The sequence below is a fragment of the Mirounga leonina genome, unplaced genomic scaffold, assembly GCF_011800145.1.
Source record: "Mirounga leonina isolate KUSES-001 unplaced genomic scaffold, KU_Mleo_1.0 Mir_82, whole genome shotgun sequence".
Lineage (NCBI taxonomy): Eukaryota > Metazoa > Chordata > Mammalia > Carnivora > Phocidae > Mirounga > Mirounga leonina.
Window position 1 is genome coordinate 33,166,065 of NW_023270825.1, and position 16,639 is coordinate 33,182,703.

At 37.1% G+C, this 16,639-nt stretch overlaps 1 protein-coding gene across 5 annotated transcripts in view; it reads right to left on the minus strand.

The window, feature by feature from the left end:
* Positions 1-16,639, minus strand: part of GPHN (gephyrin) — a 626,508-nt gene that overhangs the window by 50,939 nt on the left and 558,930 nt on the right. For all 5 annotated transcript variants that reach the window (XM_034992943.1, XM_034992941.1, XM_034992938.1 and 2 more), the window contains one exon: positions 8,527-8,648. In XM_034992943.1, coding sequence (XP_034848834.1) covers positions 8,527-8,648 — 122 coding nt within the window. The remainder of the gene's footprint in view (positions 1-8,526; positions 8,649-16,639) is intronic.

Consider the following 16,639-nt stretch of genomic DNA (forward strand, 5'->3'; position numbering starts at 1 on the left):
TGTTGGGTCCCTACTGGAGGAGCAGTGGCCCGACTGTGCCGCGGATCATGGTTTATGGCAACCCTGAGCTGAGAGCCCGCGCCTCGGCTCCGTCTCTGCAGCCGGCTTCCCTGCTCTGATACCTGAGAGCTCTGCCACACTCAGGCACCCTCAGTCTTTCTGTGACCCTGAGGGTCCTGAGACCACACTGTCCTGCAAGGGTTCCACCCCCCCGCTTAGCCACTGGAGCGATGTCCCTCCGCGGAGCCAACTTCTTAAAGTTCCAATTTTGTGCTCCGCGGCTCTATCACTTGCCAGGAGCAGCCGATGGAGGCCCCTTTCCCCCGCCATCTATCCTCCCAACTATTGCCTTGGATTCACTTCTCCTCACGTCCAACCTTCCAGAAAGTGGTCGCTTTTCTGTTCAGAGAGTTGTTGCTATTCTTTTCTTTGATCTCCTGTTGAGTTCCTAGGTGTTCAGAATGGTTTGATCCCTATCCAGCTGAATTCCTGGGACCAGACGAAATCCAGGTCTCCTACTCCTCCACCATCTTGCTCCGCCCCCCCCTACCCTGTTTAAGCCACAAAAGTAGCAGTTTCTCTAAGAAATTTTATCAGGAAAGTGAGGGAAAGAAAAAAAAAAAAAGGAAAAACAGAGAAGAAAGTATGTGCCCAAATGATGACTATCTCAACCAAGTCTGGCCACAATTATCTTGGCTGGAACATATAATACACTCTACTCATTTACCTATCCAAACCTCTTCATTTGTTTTAGACTCTTCCCCATAGTAGGGAAACAGTAGTAGCTCTTGCTGCCTAGGAAGACAAAAGGAGGCTAATAGGTTATTTAACCAGCCATGGGGAAAAGAATACTAGGACATCTATTGTCCCATATTCAAGGTCGAAATAGGATGGAGCTTAGAAAGAGTTTATCCCTATAAACTCACACCAATCTGTGCCAATTAGAAATCTCTAGACTTGACTAGTTTTGTATTCAGGTTATACTCAGTGTTTCTTTTCTTTTTCTCTTACTTCCTGGCATTTGCTGACTAGCTACCATGCACCGACACTGTTCTAATTGCTGAGGAAACAGCCATAAACAACTTGTTTTACATGCCTACCAGCAGTTGAGGACAGCAGTTGTTTTATTTTCATTTTACCTCTGCTATCAACATAGCTTTGCATATGTCAGGCAATCAACAAATGGTCATAAAATGGATAAAATAAAAATTTAAAGACACTCTCAAATAATTGTGGGTATATGCCAAGATTTAGTTACACAGCTGTTCATCATTTACTTACAATTGAGAAAGGTTAGGAACAACCTAATGTCTGACGACAAGGGATTGTATAAATAAATAATATTAAACTTTATACTGAGAATGACATATAGGCATTTAAATGATATCACAGAGGACTATGTGATAATAGAGATGGATGTTTATGATACACTGAGTGAAAATGAAAAGTTAAAATAAGACTATGATTTCTTTGTTTTTTTATACTTACACACATAAACTGTACACACACAGAATTGAAGAATGGAAGAAGAGTAATACTGGGTAATGGGATTATGTAATGTATATATTAATTTCTTTTCTTTGCTTCTTTTTTGTGAAACAGTATTCTCTAAATTTTCTTCAGTGAACATTTGCTCTAAGATTAAAAAGTTACATAAAAATGTACACCAGAACATCTAGAACAATGGCCCAAGAAGTGCATAATAGAACTGGACCAGGAATAGAAGATGATCATGTTATCCCCAATCTAAAATCTTTCAATGTCTTACTACTAATTATAACTCTGTAAACAGTATTAAAAGATACCATGCAGTCAGTACAAAGCTGACAACTTAGGGTAAGTCTTTTCTGCACAGCTGATTTATAACTCACAGGTTATGTTCCCAGAGTCTTTATATAAAATTGGTTGTTTGGAACTTAGAATACATTTCTAAATAAACATCTATAAGTACTATAGATGTTGGGTATCATTCTAGGGTAAACAAACAAACCTTAATTTAGCTCATAATGTTACTAGTATATTGCTGAATCACTCTTTAGTACTAGCCTGAATTATGGAAGCAAGATGGAAGACTGAAGAAAGAATGCTGAAATGTAAAGCATTTGCTTATGACATCTTCTCACCTACCTTTCTTTAGTCTTTTCCTGCTGCCAAGTGTACTTCTTGCTAGACCTTCAGTATCTTGCTATGCTAAGGTTCTGATGTGGTCTTGCTTAGTTAGTTTGCCCTCTGCCAAAGAACTCCAAGTTCTTCTTCTCCTTTTTTTTTTTTTTTTTTTTTAGATTTTTATTTATTTACTTGCGAGAGAGAGTGCACAGAGGGAGAGGGAGAAGCAGACTCTCCACTGAGCAGGGAGCCCAGTGCGGACTCTATCCCAGGATTCCCAGATCATGACCAGAGCTGAAGGCAGACGCTTAACTGACTGAGCCACCCAGGTGCCCCTAAAGAACTCCAAGTTCTAAGTGATTTGCTTCTGTTCATTCAGTGCAGAGGATTTACACAGATGTTGGATGTCTAGTTTAAACTCATTCACATTAATATGCAAACAACTCTTTGTCAGGTAGAATGCTCTTTTACACAATTGAATCTTTAAATATTAGATTATCAGAAAATACAGCAAAGTGAATAGAACACATTTAGCCAGTGTATGGGTTATCTGGGCTTAATAAAACACGTCTCCTAAATAGGCTGTATCTTCAGGGTTGGGGAACAAGGAGATTAATGATACCACTAAACTGTTCTTGTTCTTTCTGCCTTCCCCCCTTTCACTTCTCAAATGCTTTTTCTCCCTTCCCTTCTCTTAAAGTAGTGACAAAGGAGCTTTATATGGTGAGTAGGAAAAAGGTAAGAATAGGGGTGGCCATTTGTGAATCTAAGCTGAGTAATATAGGCCTGACTACCAAATTGTCATACATTCACATTGTGTGCATGCTCTCTTCCCCTCTTTTCCTCTCTCCTTCATCCCCCCACCCCCATAGAAGATACTATGAACTTGGTGTAACAAATTACCCAAAAGTAATATATGCTGCAAAAGCAGCCCAGCAGCTGTGGGAAGAAAGGTAAAGGAAGAGATTATAAAAGAAAGACCATAATACATCCTCCTGACATTTTTCCCATTTCTTTTTTTTTTTTTTAAAGATTTTATTTATTTATTTGAGAGAGAGAGAATGAGACAGAGCGAGTACATGAGAGGGGGGAGGGTCAGAGGGAGAAGCAGACTCCCTGCCGAGCAGGGAGCCCGATGCGGGACTTGATCCAGGGACTCCAGGATCATGACCTGAGCCGAAGGCAGTCGCTTAACCAACTGAGCCACCCAGGCGCCCGACATTTTTCCCATTTCTATATCACCTGAAGATTTGGATTCTGCAACTCAAGTCCTTATAATTCACTTGTCAATATGTAATTCACAGTTTAAACTAAATTTTCCTCTCTGACTTTTGAAATGTTCATAGCTACTGTTAACTAAGGGGTTTTATTCATTACAAATGGAGCTAGCCTATTTAGTTTATTAACCTTAATATTAATGAAATGCGGATGCTAACTCCAGTTAAAAAAGTAGGATGGTAGAGCAAAAGGAGAAAGGACCCTGAAGTTAAGACGGGCCTGGATTGAACTCCTTACTCTGCCTTTTACTAGCTGCATGACCCTGAATAGGTTGATTTTTTTAAGCTTCAGTATTATTATCTCCAAAATGGGGATTAAAGATACTTATCTGGCTCTGTTGTTTCAAGAGGCTTAAATAAGATACATACATGAAAGAATGTAGTATAGTGTTATACACACACACACACACACACATATAATGGGTACTCAGTAAAGACTGACATGTTTGCAGTAAGGAGACTGGAGATTGGAGACTGGGAGGAAAGAGAGAAGTGGATCAGAATTGAAAACTTTTTTGTAGTTCTTACTAATAACTGTCTTATTTATCTCTGTAGTACCAAAGACTGGTACAATGCCTGATAGAGCATAACCATTTGTAAAAGTTTGTTGAATTATTACAGTCTGCTTATCCATATATAATAAAACCCCAATTCTGCCATAGGTATAGAATATGCACCTTAGAAAGGTAGCAGAATAGAGGGTGAGTTAGAGGGGAACAAGACTTAAGGCATGGAGACCAATTAAGATGCTAGTCTTGTATGTCTAGACAAAAAATAAATGGAGTCCTGAACTAAGCCAGGATGGTAGGAATGAAGAGATGGGAATGTAGAGAAGAAATACCAAGGAGGGAAAGTCTGTAGGACTTAAATATAGAGTGAGTGGAAGAGAGGAGCTGTGATGACTCTTGTTCAGGTTTCTTCTGGCTTGGGTGACTGGCTGGTGGCTGAGACAGAAGAATGAACGGAAATGGAACAGGGTGGCAGTGGGGAGGGGCAGTGAGAGAGGTGGGGGGATGGTTAGTTTTGGACAGGTTGAATTTGCAGTGCCTATTGAACTTAAAAGAAAATGCACCTAGTAAGCAGGTGGATCTAGGCATGGAGCTCAAGATAGAGATAAGATCTAGGAGTCATTAGCATAAGAAATTAGAAGGACAGAAAGCCAAGAGTGAGCCATGGGGACCCCTAAATTTAGGGAATGAGCACAGGAAGAGGAGCTACAAAACCCAAGAAAGGATAGACTACAAATGGAGCCTGAAGAAATGGAAGTGGTGTATTGCTGGAGCGGGATGTAAAATTGTGCTAGAGAGACCTACTGGCTGGGTTTTGTAGGTATTTTATTTGTGTTTGTAGTCACATATCATTTTGATAAGGCTTTGTAATCCAGATGAAGAGAAATCAACATTGACGCTCTTCTGTTCTATGTAATAGCCTTTACAATGTCTTTTGATTTAGTCTCTTTTTTTAAAAAAATTCTACTTCCAAATGTGAGTTTAAGCTCTGAAACTTTCCAAAACATTTTTATTACTAGTCTATAGTTTCTAGTACATTTCTAGTACATGTAATTTCAAAGGTAAGATCTATGTTTCAGCTTTGTATCTTCAATAGCCTTTGTCTTAAAATCCATAGTAGATGGCATGATTAAATTGACAAAATCCTTGTTATTTCCCATGATCCATGGACCAGCAGCTTGGTATCCTTGGGAGTTTGTTAGAAATGCAATATCTTGGCCCACCCCACATTTGCTAAATCAGAATCAGCATTTTAAATAAGATCTTCAGATGATTCTCATAGGTACACAACACATACTTCCTGACTGAATAATTAATGAACAAATTGTATTGTTCTTATTTCTAGCCTATCTCCAACTTTAGCCCATGTTTTACCTTGTTCAAATTATTCTAAAATAATGGTTATTATGTCAATTCTGTTTTTTTAAAAAGTTTAAAATTTAAGTGAGTTGGGTAGTTCTGCTTGGATTGCAAAGCCTTATTAAATTTCTACCAAATTGACCTCCATTATCCTTCTACCTGAACCTCCTGTTCTGATCAATCTGGCCTGACCTGTAGCTGTTTATTTCTACTTCTCTACTTTCTTTTCTGTTTCTCTATTTTTTGTTCATTCCATGTTTCCTACTTGATTAACACACTCTTTTTCTAAATATACAAATTCTATTCATCCTTCATGTTTTAACTAACATTGCACCTTTATAAAACTCTGACCATTCTAGCGCATAGTGATGATTCTTTTCTGACATATTTATAGTTATTATCTTGTCTTCGTAATGATAGCAAAGAATTGTAGATTGTTAATTTCAAAACTTAGCTTCCATTTTCACCTCTGCCACTAACTTGTATAATGCTGAGCAAGTTCATTTAACATCTCTGGGTTTCAAAATTTGTCTTAAAAACAAAACAAAACAAAAAAACAACTAGGAACCCCAAGAATATTGTGTTCCACGTGCTGTGAGAAACTATGTCTTACTGAATATATTTTAATATGCACAAAATATTTATAAGTGAACGCTTTAAAATATAGTTGTTAACTCTCAGGTATTTGAAGCATCCTTCCCGTAATCTTCACTGTACTCTCTTTTTAAATAAAATGTAGAATAAGCAAAGGCAAAATTTAGCTCAATTTAATCCAAATAAGTTACAGATTAAGACTCTGTAACTTATTTGGATGTTAACATTTATCATTAAAATTATGGTTGGTGATAAAAATAAGAGCTGAGAAGTAGAATCACAGAATTTAAAAACCAGACACTAATCTTTCTTTAAATACAAGAATAGAGCTCTTACTCCCTATTCTTATCGGTCATAGCTGAGCAGGGGTTCTGGGCTTACTGACATTCTTGAGCTATTTCTCTCCCTGCTTTACACAAAGTGTAGTTTCTCCCATGACCGTTGTGTTTCCCTGGAGAGCTTCACAGAGAGGCTTCTGTATAACATTTGCTTTCATTAGCAAAAGGCTACATAGGAAGGAGAAGAATGAAGTGGGAGGTAACCTTCACAGAGTATCAACAGGCTGCAGATTAAATGTACCTTGTTTCCTTTGCTAAACTCCAACATAGATTTCCATTAGAACAGTTATAAATTCTTTCCACCCGCATTCCATCTCCGCATTCCAACCATTTACTCTGGGCCTCTTCAAAATAGCACTCTCACTGAGAAAGTCTAGATTTGCATTGTTGTATTTTTAAAAAATTGTTTTCAGTTTTATGGAAGATATTTCCATCTGAGAAAAGAATATACACTAGAGATTTGCATATTCTCAGAATTGCCTATATCTTGCTTATCATTTTATTGTTCTTTATATGCTGCTTTCAAGGTATATTTTGGAGTTATATGTAATATCAATATTAATTATTAGTAAATGTCTACTGCAAATCAACAGACAATTAAATATTAGCATATCAACACAGGCTTTCACTGGTGTACTGGCAGCATAGATAGTATATCAAGCAAGCATTTTTTTTATACAAAAGTACAAAAATAGGAGGAGTAGACAGAATTATAGTACAGAACAGCTTAAGGTAAAATGAAAAACAAACAAGCTTCTTTTACCTTATAATATTCCTTAGAGCTCATTAATGCACTTGAAGACAGGACCAGAGCCAGTTGTGGGTGGGAAACAAATCCTAAACGATCTGGTAAGTTGTTCTCTAGAGTTTCAGGATCTGCTCTGTGCTTTTGGAACTCTTGGGTTCCTCTAACCTCCTTTGGGAAGTTAATTTTTGTCCTCTTTAAAGGTGTATCTACGGATAACTTTTAGTTTTATATGAAAGGACAGGTTATTGGTGGTCAGGCCCAAATTCAAATAAATGCACCCCCCCTTTTTTTCCAGTGGGTTCTTTCTACTTCCTTCCAAGGGCTAGGGAGCCTGGGTCAGGGTGATACTAAGCAGCCTGTGACATTGTCTTCACCAGCATGGGTTCTAAGTTGGCTGGCTACTTAGCTATGGGTGTCTCTAGAGCTAAACATCCAGGTAAATACAAATGTTAAGATTTTAAAAACAATGACATTTGAAAGTATACCTAACAGCTTCTATTCCAATATCATCAGAAAAAGAAAAAAACAAGGAGGAAAGGACTTTAAAAAGTGAAAGGACATAAAAGCTACTCCCTTTCATGTTATTGGTAGGATGCTGGGTCCAAGGTTTGGATTATGCTGTGTCCAGGTTGGGCTTAAGCTGGGATAGAGGTGTCAGAGCATATCTTGTGAAATGGTAAGGCAGAGCCTCTTCAAAAGCGCATTTGCTGGGAAATTCCTACCTTGTGCTGGGGAAGAAGGATCCAGACATAATGAGCTTTATTCAGTTACAAGGTGGTGATAAAGGAAAGGGGCAATTATAGGGGACAGATACATCATGCTATCTGTCACTCAGATTTGTCTCCCAGCTCTGTCTCCACCAGGTTGATGTTTGAGTATTATTAAAAGCAGGTATGCCTCTTGTGAACTGGAAATCCTGGTGAGAGAGGGCTGAGTAGCAATGTCACTTGGTAGTGGGATGCTCAGAAAGAGCAGACTTGCTCTTGATCACATGTGAAAATCTGTTGGAAGTTCATATAAATCCTTGGGGAATTTAGCAGAGGGCTCAGTTAATTTAGAATATAGGGTAATATGCTCTTAGAGATGGGCAATTCTAGTCAATGTGCCTCCATATGTACTTACAAGTGGGTGAAGGCTACAGAAACTTGGGTTACATAAGATACAAAAAAATCAATATAAAAGTCCTAGAAAACAATTGTACTTAAACTGCAAAGGAGCAGTTAGTGAGAATTTTAACATTCTTTATCTTCTTACTCATGTCTTTCCTGCCTTTCTTGAAACAAGTGAGTGTGAATAGGAATAATACCATCACCATTAATTCCATTAGAATAAAGCCAATGATATAAAAAAAAAAATCCTTGGAAACTTTACATAACTATAGGAGAACAAAAATATTTCTCCTGTTGTAATAGACACTCCAGGACAATGTCTATCGCAAAAAGGCACAGACATGTTCATAATTCTTTTGCTTCTGAAGAATGAGATTAATGAAAATTATGGTATTAAATTTCTCTTTAACAACAATCCCACCTAGTTAGCACTCCCAAAATTCAAATGTGTACAATAACAACTTCCAAATAAAATCCAATACTTACTTGTCTCCCACAATTCCCAAGTTGATTGTGGGATAACCATGTTCCTGAATTGTTGCTAAGAGGGTTGAACGATTGCTGTCTCGAATCTTTCCTGGTAAGAGGTCATCTTCGGGATTTAGCAGCTACAAAGCCAAAAAAAACACCACAAATTATTCTTTTTGGTGTTGCCTATGGTTGATGGAAAAGAAATAGATCTAGTAAGCAGAGTTTACCTTATCTAACATCTACTACAGTATCTGGCACATAGAAGATACATGCCCAAAGGATCTCTGAATAAATATTGAGAGTATAGGAGATTGAAAAAAACATTCTTCCAGAATTAAAAAGCATGCAGAAATTTAAATGGTGACTAAACAGCAGGCCAAATATCACACCTGCTTTGGCTACAGTTTGACAATAGTGCTCTGTAGAGATTGGCCTTCCCAGTGGTTGCTCACCAGGATAAACTAAATAAAACAACCTCCTTTATCCCTCCCAGTATTATTTTCCAGTTTGTCTTTCACTGAGAACATCTGAGGTAGAGACTGTGTGACATGATATTCTCAGGTATGAAGAGAATGATTGTTAATATTTTGTTTCAAGCTTTTTGATCTCTTTTCTGAAGTGAGATCAACAGTACCAAAGAAGTTGAACTTATTTGAAGGAGAGGGAGACAGGTGTCTTGTATCTTTATTAGCAAACTTAAACAAATAATACTTAACTAGACATATGCACAATTATTCCATGACTCTGAATTGAGTCACTCTTTAGAGATTTAATATCTACCATTATATGTCTATGAAAAAAATAATTAGAAGCTTATTCTATGTTAGGATGTTCCAGTGAGGCAGGGTGGTATAGTAGGAAGAGCTTGGGATTCAGACAAGATTCAAATTCAAGTTACCCAAACACATTATGCCTAATGTTCTCGATTATAACATATAGTAATAATAACTATCTTGAAAAGTAGTTGTCAGGATTGATTGAGGTAATGAACTAGTTAATATGGGTTAATATATAATAATTAGTTAATATGGGTAATATGGGTTAGTTAGTTAATATGGGTAAATATATAATAAATATGATTCTCTCAGTTAATGGGTAAATATGGGTAAATATGGGTAAATGTTGTTCTTGGAGCATATAGAAATGGGTTAATATGGGTAAATATATAATAAATATGATTCTCTTCCTAAAGAGCGCATATTTTACCCCACTTGTTCTCATATTTTACTCCTAGATACTAGTACAGATAGAATTAGTCTATAGTGTGAATACAGATTTAGATTAGGTTATAAAACACTTAAGAGTAGGGATCCTTAACACATGCAGACTTTACCAAAACGCAACTTTAATTTATACATCAATTTCAAGATGGACTTTGATTTCAGAAATATAAAATGAAAAAAAGTACATCTTGGAAGTGAGGAAATCTGGAATATTATCTTAGGAGGTTGAAGGCAAGCCTGCACATTTTAGATACGTAGGCTATTAATATGACCAATACTCAGGGCTTCATATCTCAGTTCTCCCAAACAATACTCAGTTCTTCATATCTCAGTTCTCCCAAACAATAACCTCTAGCCCTTCAATCTTCCTTCTGACTCAGTGGTGATACCATGTGGCAGGACCTTTGGCTTTGCATTGGAAAAGTAGTAGCTTTGCAACCAACTGTCCCCTTAAAATAGCTAGAGAAAAACTGATCATCTTATTCAGTGTCACCTGGGAATCTTCCCTTCAAATACTGCATTAATTTAACTTAATCAGATGCCATGTGACTGACAGAGCTTAGAAAATTGCTCCTGCAGTGCTAATATAGATTAATTTTCTGATCTTAATTAACACACAGTTATTGAAGTCATTATAATTTTATAAAGGCAAAGGCTTACAGCTCTTTAACTCCATTAATTAGACAAATTGCTTCAGAAAGAAAACTGTGTGGTTATATAATTTTTTTTTTCACAGAAGGGTACTGACCACCAACTAAATAAGAGTCCCTCTTATTAGGGTGTTTTCTTTGACATTCACATTCCTTTCTGTTATTTGCTGCAAACAGTTCTCGAAATAACAGAACAATTAAAGATCATTGGAGAACTAGTTATTTATATGTAAAACTGACATAATGAAATAATACCTGGTTAAATGAGGGTGTGGGATTTACGGTGCATTTTAAGTATTTTCAAAGAAAACAAGCAACTGGATGGGAGTATAAGTCCGAATATAGAATAAATTCACAATATTTCCTTTTAAAACTTAATTTTATTTTCTGGTATCCTATATTTCTGGTCATCTTTGGAATGATGCCTGAAACTTGTCACAGTTAAAATACAAAAGAAAGAAAAATACAAAGTAAAAAAACATATAAACAATCATCTCCATACCTTGTTACTTTCCTGTCTACCATATATTAAATTTCAATTTCTTCTGTTCTTATCAATGGTGCACTTTCACACATTAAACCTTTGATTCTTTTTATTTCCCTTTGTAGTCCTCTATCTTCCCAAAGATTACAATCCTTAAGAACATCCTAATATATCTCCTCCTTGACCCTGTTTTCAGTCACGCTCTTACCAAGGCCCCCCCTTACATTCAATATGTCTGAATGTTTGCAAATCCTTATAATTGGTTATCTTGCCTACAAACTCTTTCCTTCTGAGAAATAAAACAGAAACATCAATTTGCAAAACTGTACTATTATTTGCATAACAGATAAACTGTATCAAACTATGAAATGTAACTCAAACAACTATCTGAAGTCAAATTGTTTTAACACAAACTTGTTTAGATTTATATGCTCCAAGAACAAGGACAAATTGAGACCATGATAACTCTACATGAACTCATGTGCTCCAAAGATAAGACTGTTTCAGCGAATCACCTATTTCACAAATCTGATCAGTCTCTGCCTAGACCTTACTTACTAACTTCTACCTTAAAACCACCCCCAGTTCTCATGACCAACTTCAGTTCTCAAACTCCTCTAATTGTCCTTAATTTCCTCCTTTTGGGACACTACCGGGACTGTGCCACAGTGATACTCTCCCTTGCTCGGAAATGTTAATATACACTGCTTTATATAATCAACAGGTTTCCCTGATGGTCATTGTATTAAGACTTTGATAGTCATGTAGGTCCCACCAAGACTTAGGCAAGAACCCTTTCTACCAGTTCTCATATTGGTTACATTGCACCTCATGGAGGTCTCTTGAGCCTCTTTGCTTTGGAGATTCTTTGTCTATGATGGTAAGTCCAGCACTTGCTTAAGGTCTAATCCTTTTTTGTTGAGCTTCCAAAGCTAGTTGATATCAATTTTGTTTTTTGTAAGAATAAGGTTATGAGGACTTTTGGTTATCTGATCCAATTTGTATGAATTTTTGTTTTCCTTGTAGAGGTGCTAGAGCATTGATTTGATACTAATCATTCTGTTTGTCAGCAAAAAAGATGTAGTTTATTTGGCTACATTGTTGTGTGTCTGTAAGAACTTTTCTTTATGTTTGAAAAACTGGCTTTGGAAGCCATCTCTACCTCTTTCCACTGATTTTTAGGGTCACCTGTTAGGGATTCAACCTCAGTGCTAAGGACTTTAGACATAATACATAAGCAATATTTTCCCTTTTGACTGACCTTAGCTAATGAATTCATGTGTTCATCTAATAATAAACTTGTGCCACCTCCTGGCATAACTCTGGCTTGTTTTATTTTTCTTGCATTTATCTTTCTAAAAAGTATAAACTCGGGGTGCCTGGGTGGCTGGATCAGATCTTAATCTCACGGTTTTGAGTTTGAACCCCATGCTGGGCTCTACACTGGGCGTGGAGCCTACTTAAAAATAAATAAATAAATAAATAAATAAATAAATAGCACAAATTCATCAAGAATAATTTGGACCTTGAGAGCTTGTTTGGAGGTTCTACTAAGGGAGCGCAGCTATTCGTATACCCTTGACCAAAGAACAGTCCTCCTCTATCGGGGAAGGTCGTCCTCTTCGACCGAGCGTGCAGCTTCAGGAGGGACGCACATAGAGCGGTGGGGGAGGAAGGGGACACCCGCCTAGACAGCCAGATCAGCCGAATCAACCCTGGCGATCAATGGGGTGACAGATGTCACAGCCAGATCGCCCTCACATCCCATCAAGAACAATTTGGAATTCCAGTGGTCATTTTGGAGTACATATGACATTACCACATTTATTCACTTAAAAGCATGTTGACAACAAAGGGGAATACATTTATGAATATTCAATGCAGATTAGCATTTTTATTGTTTTGCCAAGCTTCAAAATAAAATTTAAATAAAAATGTAAAAAATTTAAAATTTTTTTGTGCAACCCTCATGAGGAGGTTCTCTGTCTCCTTTCTAAAAGAGAAATCACTATGGACTCTGAGAAACAAACTGAGGGTTCTAGAGGGGAGGGGGGTGGGGGGATGGGTTAGCCTGGTGATGGGTATTAAAGAGGGCACGTACTGCATGGAGCACTGGGTGTTATACGCAAACAATGAATCATGGATCACTACATCAAAAACTAATGATGTAATGTATGGTGATTAACATAATATAATGAAAAAAAACCAAAAAAAAAAAAAAAGAAATCAGTTTATTTTAAGAAACACCCTTCTTTGTTTCTGTTCTTCAGGGATTTAATCCCATGGTCTTGATTGAATTACCAAAGGTCCTAAAATTGGCTAGAATGACTCACTTTCCCTTTTTTATGTTTTGAAATGGGTTTGTCTGCATCTAAGACCTTTTCTCTCTTTGCAAAGGGAGGATAATTAGACTTTTATAGTGGTAACTCTTTCCATATCTCTTGCAAGCATCTCCCTTATACATTCCTACTTTTCTTTCTCCCGTTTCTACAAAACTCAATTCACTAATTGATCAAAAACCAATTCTAGTCATTATGGGCACACCTTAGAAATATGCAGAGTAAAAAAAAATACTCAGTCCAGATAAACAGATCTAACACAAAGAGAGGGGAGAAAGGTCAGATTATAAGCTCTAATGGAGCATGTTCTTACTCTAAATAGCTTTTGATTAAACTCTGGGAAAAAAAGTTTTAATTGAGAGTTAAACTAATTGCCTTGGTTACTGGGTTATAAGAAAAAAGAACATTTGGACCTTCCAAACATAATTTAAGAATTTGGCTTATAAATACAGAGGTTTACAAATTGTATTTGAAAAAAAGTCCACATTCTATTTCTATTATGATGCCTTTTTGTACAAATTAGACTGATTTGATAATCTTGGTTTAAATATTGTCCTGACTTTAATAGTATGTAAGAAATTATACTAGAACAATATTCTAGTTAAATTTTAATCTTCTCAATTTCCTTTTCTGGTTTTGCTACAAGATAGCAAAATTTGTGTTCATCTAAGTCTGAGAATGATGATATGGAATATGTGTCTGTGAAAAGAGGCTGATGAGGTCCAAGACATGCTACCCCAAAATATGGCAACTGTTACACTGGATGTTTCAAGCTGAAGGAATTTGAGAAATGGCATGTGTAGGAAGGACTTTCTGATCTTCTCCTTAAGCAGGTCATAAAACCCTCACGTGAGAGGTGCCCTCCCTATGCCTGGAGGAAAGGAGCATTCTTGTCTCTGAAGATGAAGGGACTAGAGGAATCTGAATGAACAAGCCTTGCTGTTTCCCTCAGTTTACTACACTTTCCTCATACCCTTTATCCTATTATCTTTTTCCATGACTTTCCACTCATCAAGCCTAATATAAAAAGGCTCATGTTTAACATTTCTTCAGGTCTTTGTTTTCTTAGGAAGGCTCTTATGTCACATAAAACTTATATTAAATAAATGTGTATGTCTCTTCTCTTGCTAATCTGTCTTTTGTTATAGGGGTAACAAAATTTAGAACTTGAGACATTAAAAGGCTTGAGGAAAAAGATATTTTTTCCTCCCCTACAAGATGAATTAGTTTTTTTTAAAGATTTATTTATTTATTTTAGAGAGAGAGCAAGAGAGCGAGAGCATGCAAGCATAAGCAGGGGGAGAGGAAGAAGGAGAGGGAGAGAGAGAATACAAGCAGACTCCCCACTGGCATGGAGCCCAATGTGGGGTTCAATCTCACAACCCTGAGATCATGACCTGAGCCTAAACCAAGAGTCAGACGCTTAACCAGCTGAGCCACCCAGGTGCCCCAATAAATAAATCTATAAAGAAAAATTGTTTTAACACCAGCTCATTCAGAACTGTAATTATATATTCACAGAAAGTTATACAAATAGTACAGAGAGGTCTCTGTACCCTTCACCCAGTTTCCCCAATGGTTACATTTTATATAACTATAGAATAATATTAAGACCAGGAAACTGACATTGGTATAAGGTATATGTATACTTCTTTTTCCACCTCAACACATATGTAGATTTCTGTAACCTGCCACCTCAAATCAAGACACAGGACTGTTTCATCACCTCAAAGATACATCCCTCATGCTATCTCTTTATAGTCACATTCTCCGTCCTCTCCATCCCTAACCTATGAGAACACTAATACATTTTCCATCTTTATAATTTTGTCTTTTTAAGAATGTTATATAAATGGAATCATATAATGTGTAAACTTTTAAGATTTTTTTTTTTCCTCACTCAGCATAATACCATTGAGATCCATCCAGGTTGCTGCATGTAGCAACAGTTCATGTCTTTCTATTGCTGTTTCCAGTTTTGGGTATTACAAATAAGGTAGACCACTTATATTTAATGTAATTATTGATATGTTAGGGCTTACATCTGCCATTTTATATTTTGTTTGTTCTTTTTTGTTTTTTCTTTTTTCCTTTCCTTTTTTCCCCCCCTTCCTCTGGATTACTTATTTTTTAGAATTCCACTTTGATTCACCTGTATTATTATCATCATCATCATTATTATTATTATTATTAAAGATCTATTTATTTATTTATTTGAGAGAGAGAGAGAGAGCACACATGTGCAGGTGTGTGAGTGATGGCAGGAGGGGCAGAGGTAGAGAGGGAATCCCAAAGCAGGCTCCTCACTGAGTGCAAGCCCTACACACCTTGATACCAGGACCCTGAGATCATGACCTGAGCCAAAATCAAGAGCCAGCTGCTTAACTGATGGTGCCACTCAGGTACCCCTCACCTGTATTATTATTATTATTTTTTAAAATTTTATTATCTTATGTTAGTCACCATACAATACATCATTAGTTTTTGATGTGGTGATGACGATCCATTGTTTTCGTATAACACCCAGTGCTCCATGCAGTACGTGCCCTCCTTAATACCCATCACCAGGCTAACCAATCTCCCCCTCCCCTCCCCTCTCAAACCCTGTTTGTTTCTCAGAGTTCCTAGTTTCTCATGGTTCATCTCTCCCACCGATTTCCCCCCCTTCATTTTTCCCTTCCTTCTCCTGATGTCCTCCATGCTATTCCTTATGTTCCATAAATAAGTGAAATGATACGATAATTGACTTTCTCTGCTTGACTTATTTCACTTAGCATAATCTCCTCCAGTCCCATCCATGTTGATGTAAAAGTTGGGTATTCATCCTTTCTGATGGCTGAGTAATATTCCATTGTATATATGGACCACATCTTCTTTATCCATTCATCTGTTGAAGGGCATCTTGGCTCTTTCCACAGTTTGGCTATTGCGGACATTGCTGCTATGAACATTGGGGCGCATATGGCCCTTCTTTTCACTACATCTGTGTCTTTGGGGTAAATACCCAGGAGTACAATTGCTGGGTCATAGGGTAGCTCTATTTTTAAATTTTTGAGGAACCTCCACACTGTTTTCCAAAGTGGCTGTACCAGCTTGCATTCCCACCAACAGTGTAAGAGGGTTCCCCTTTCTCCACAACCGCTCCAACATTTGTTGTTTCTTGCCCTGTCCATTTTTGCCATTCTAACTGGTGTAAGGTGGTATCTCAATGTGGTTTTGATTCGAATTTCCCTGATGGCTAATGATGATGAACATTTTTTCATGTGTCTCTTAGCCATTTGTATGTCTTCTTCAGAGAAGTGTCTTTTCATATCTTCTGCCCACATTTTGACTTGATTATTTGTTTTCTGAGTGTTGAGTTTGAGAAGTTCTTTATAAATCTTGGACACCAGCCCTTTATCTGTAGTGTCATTTGCAAATATCTTCTCCCAT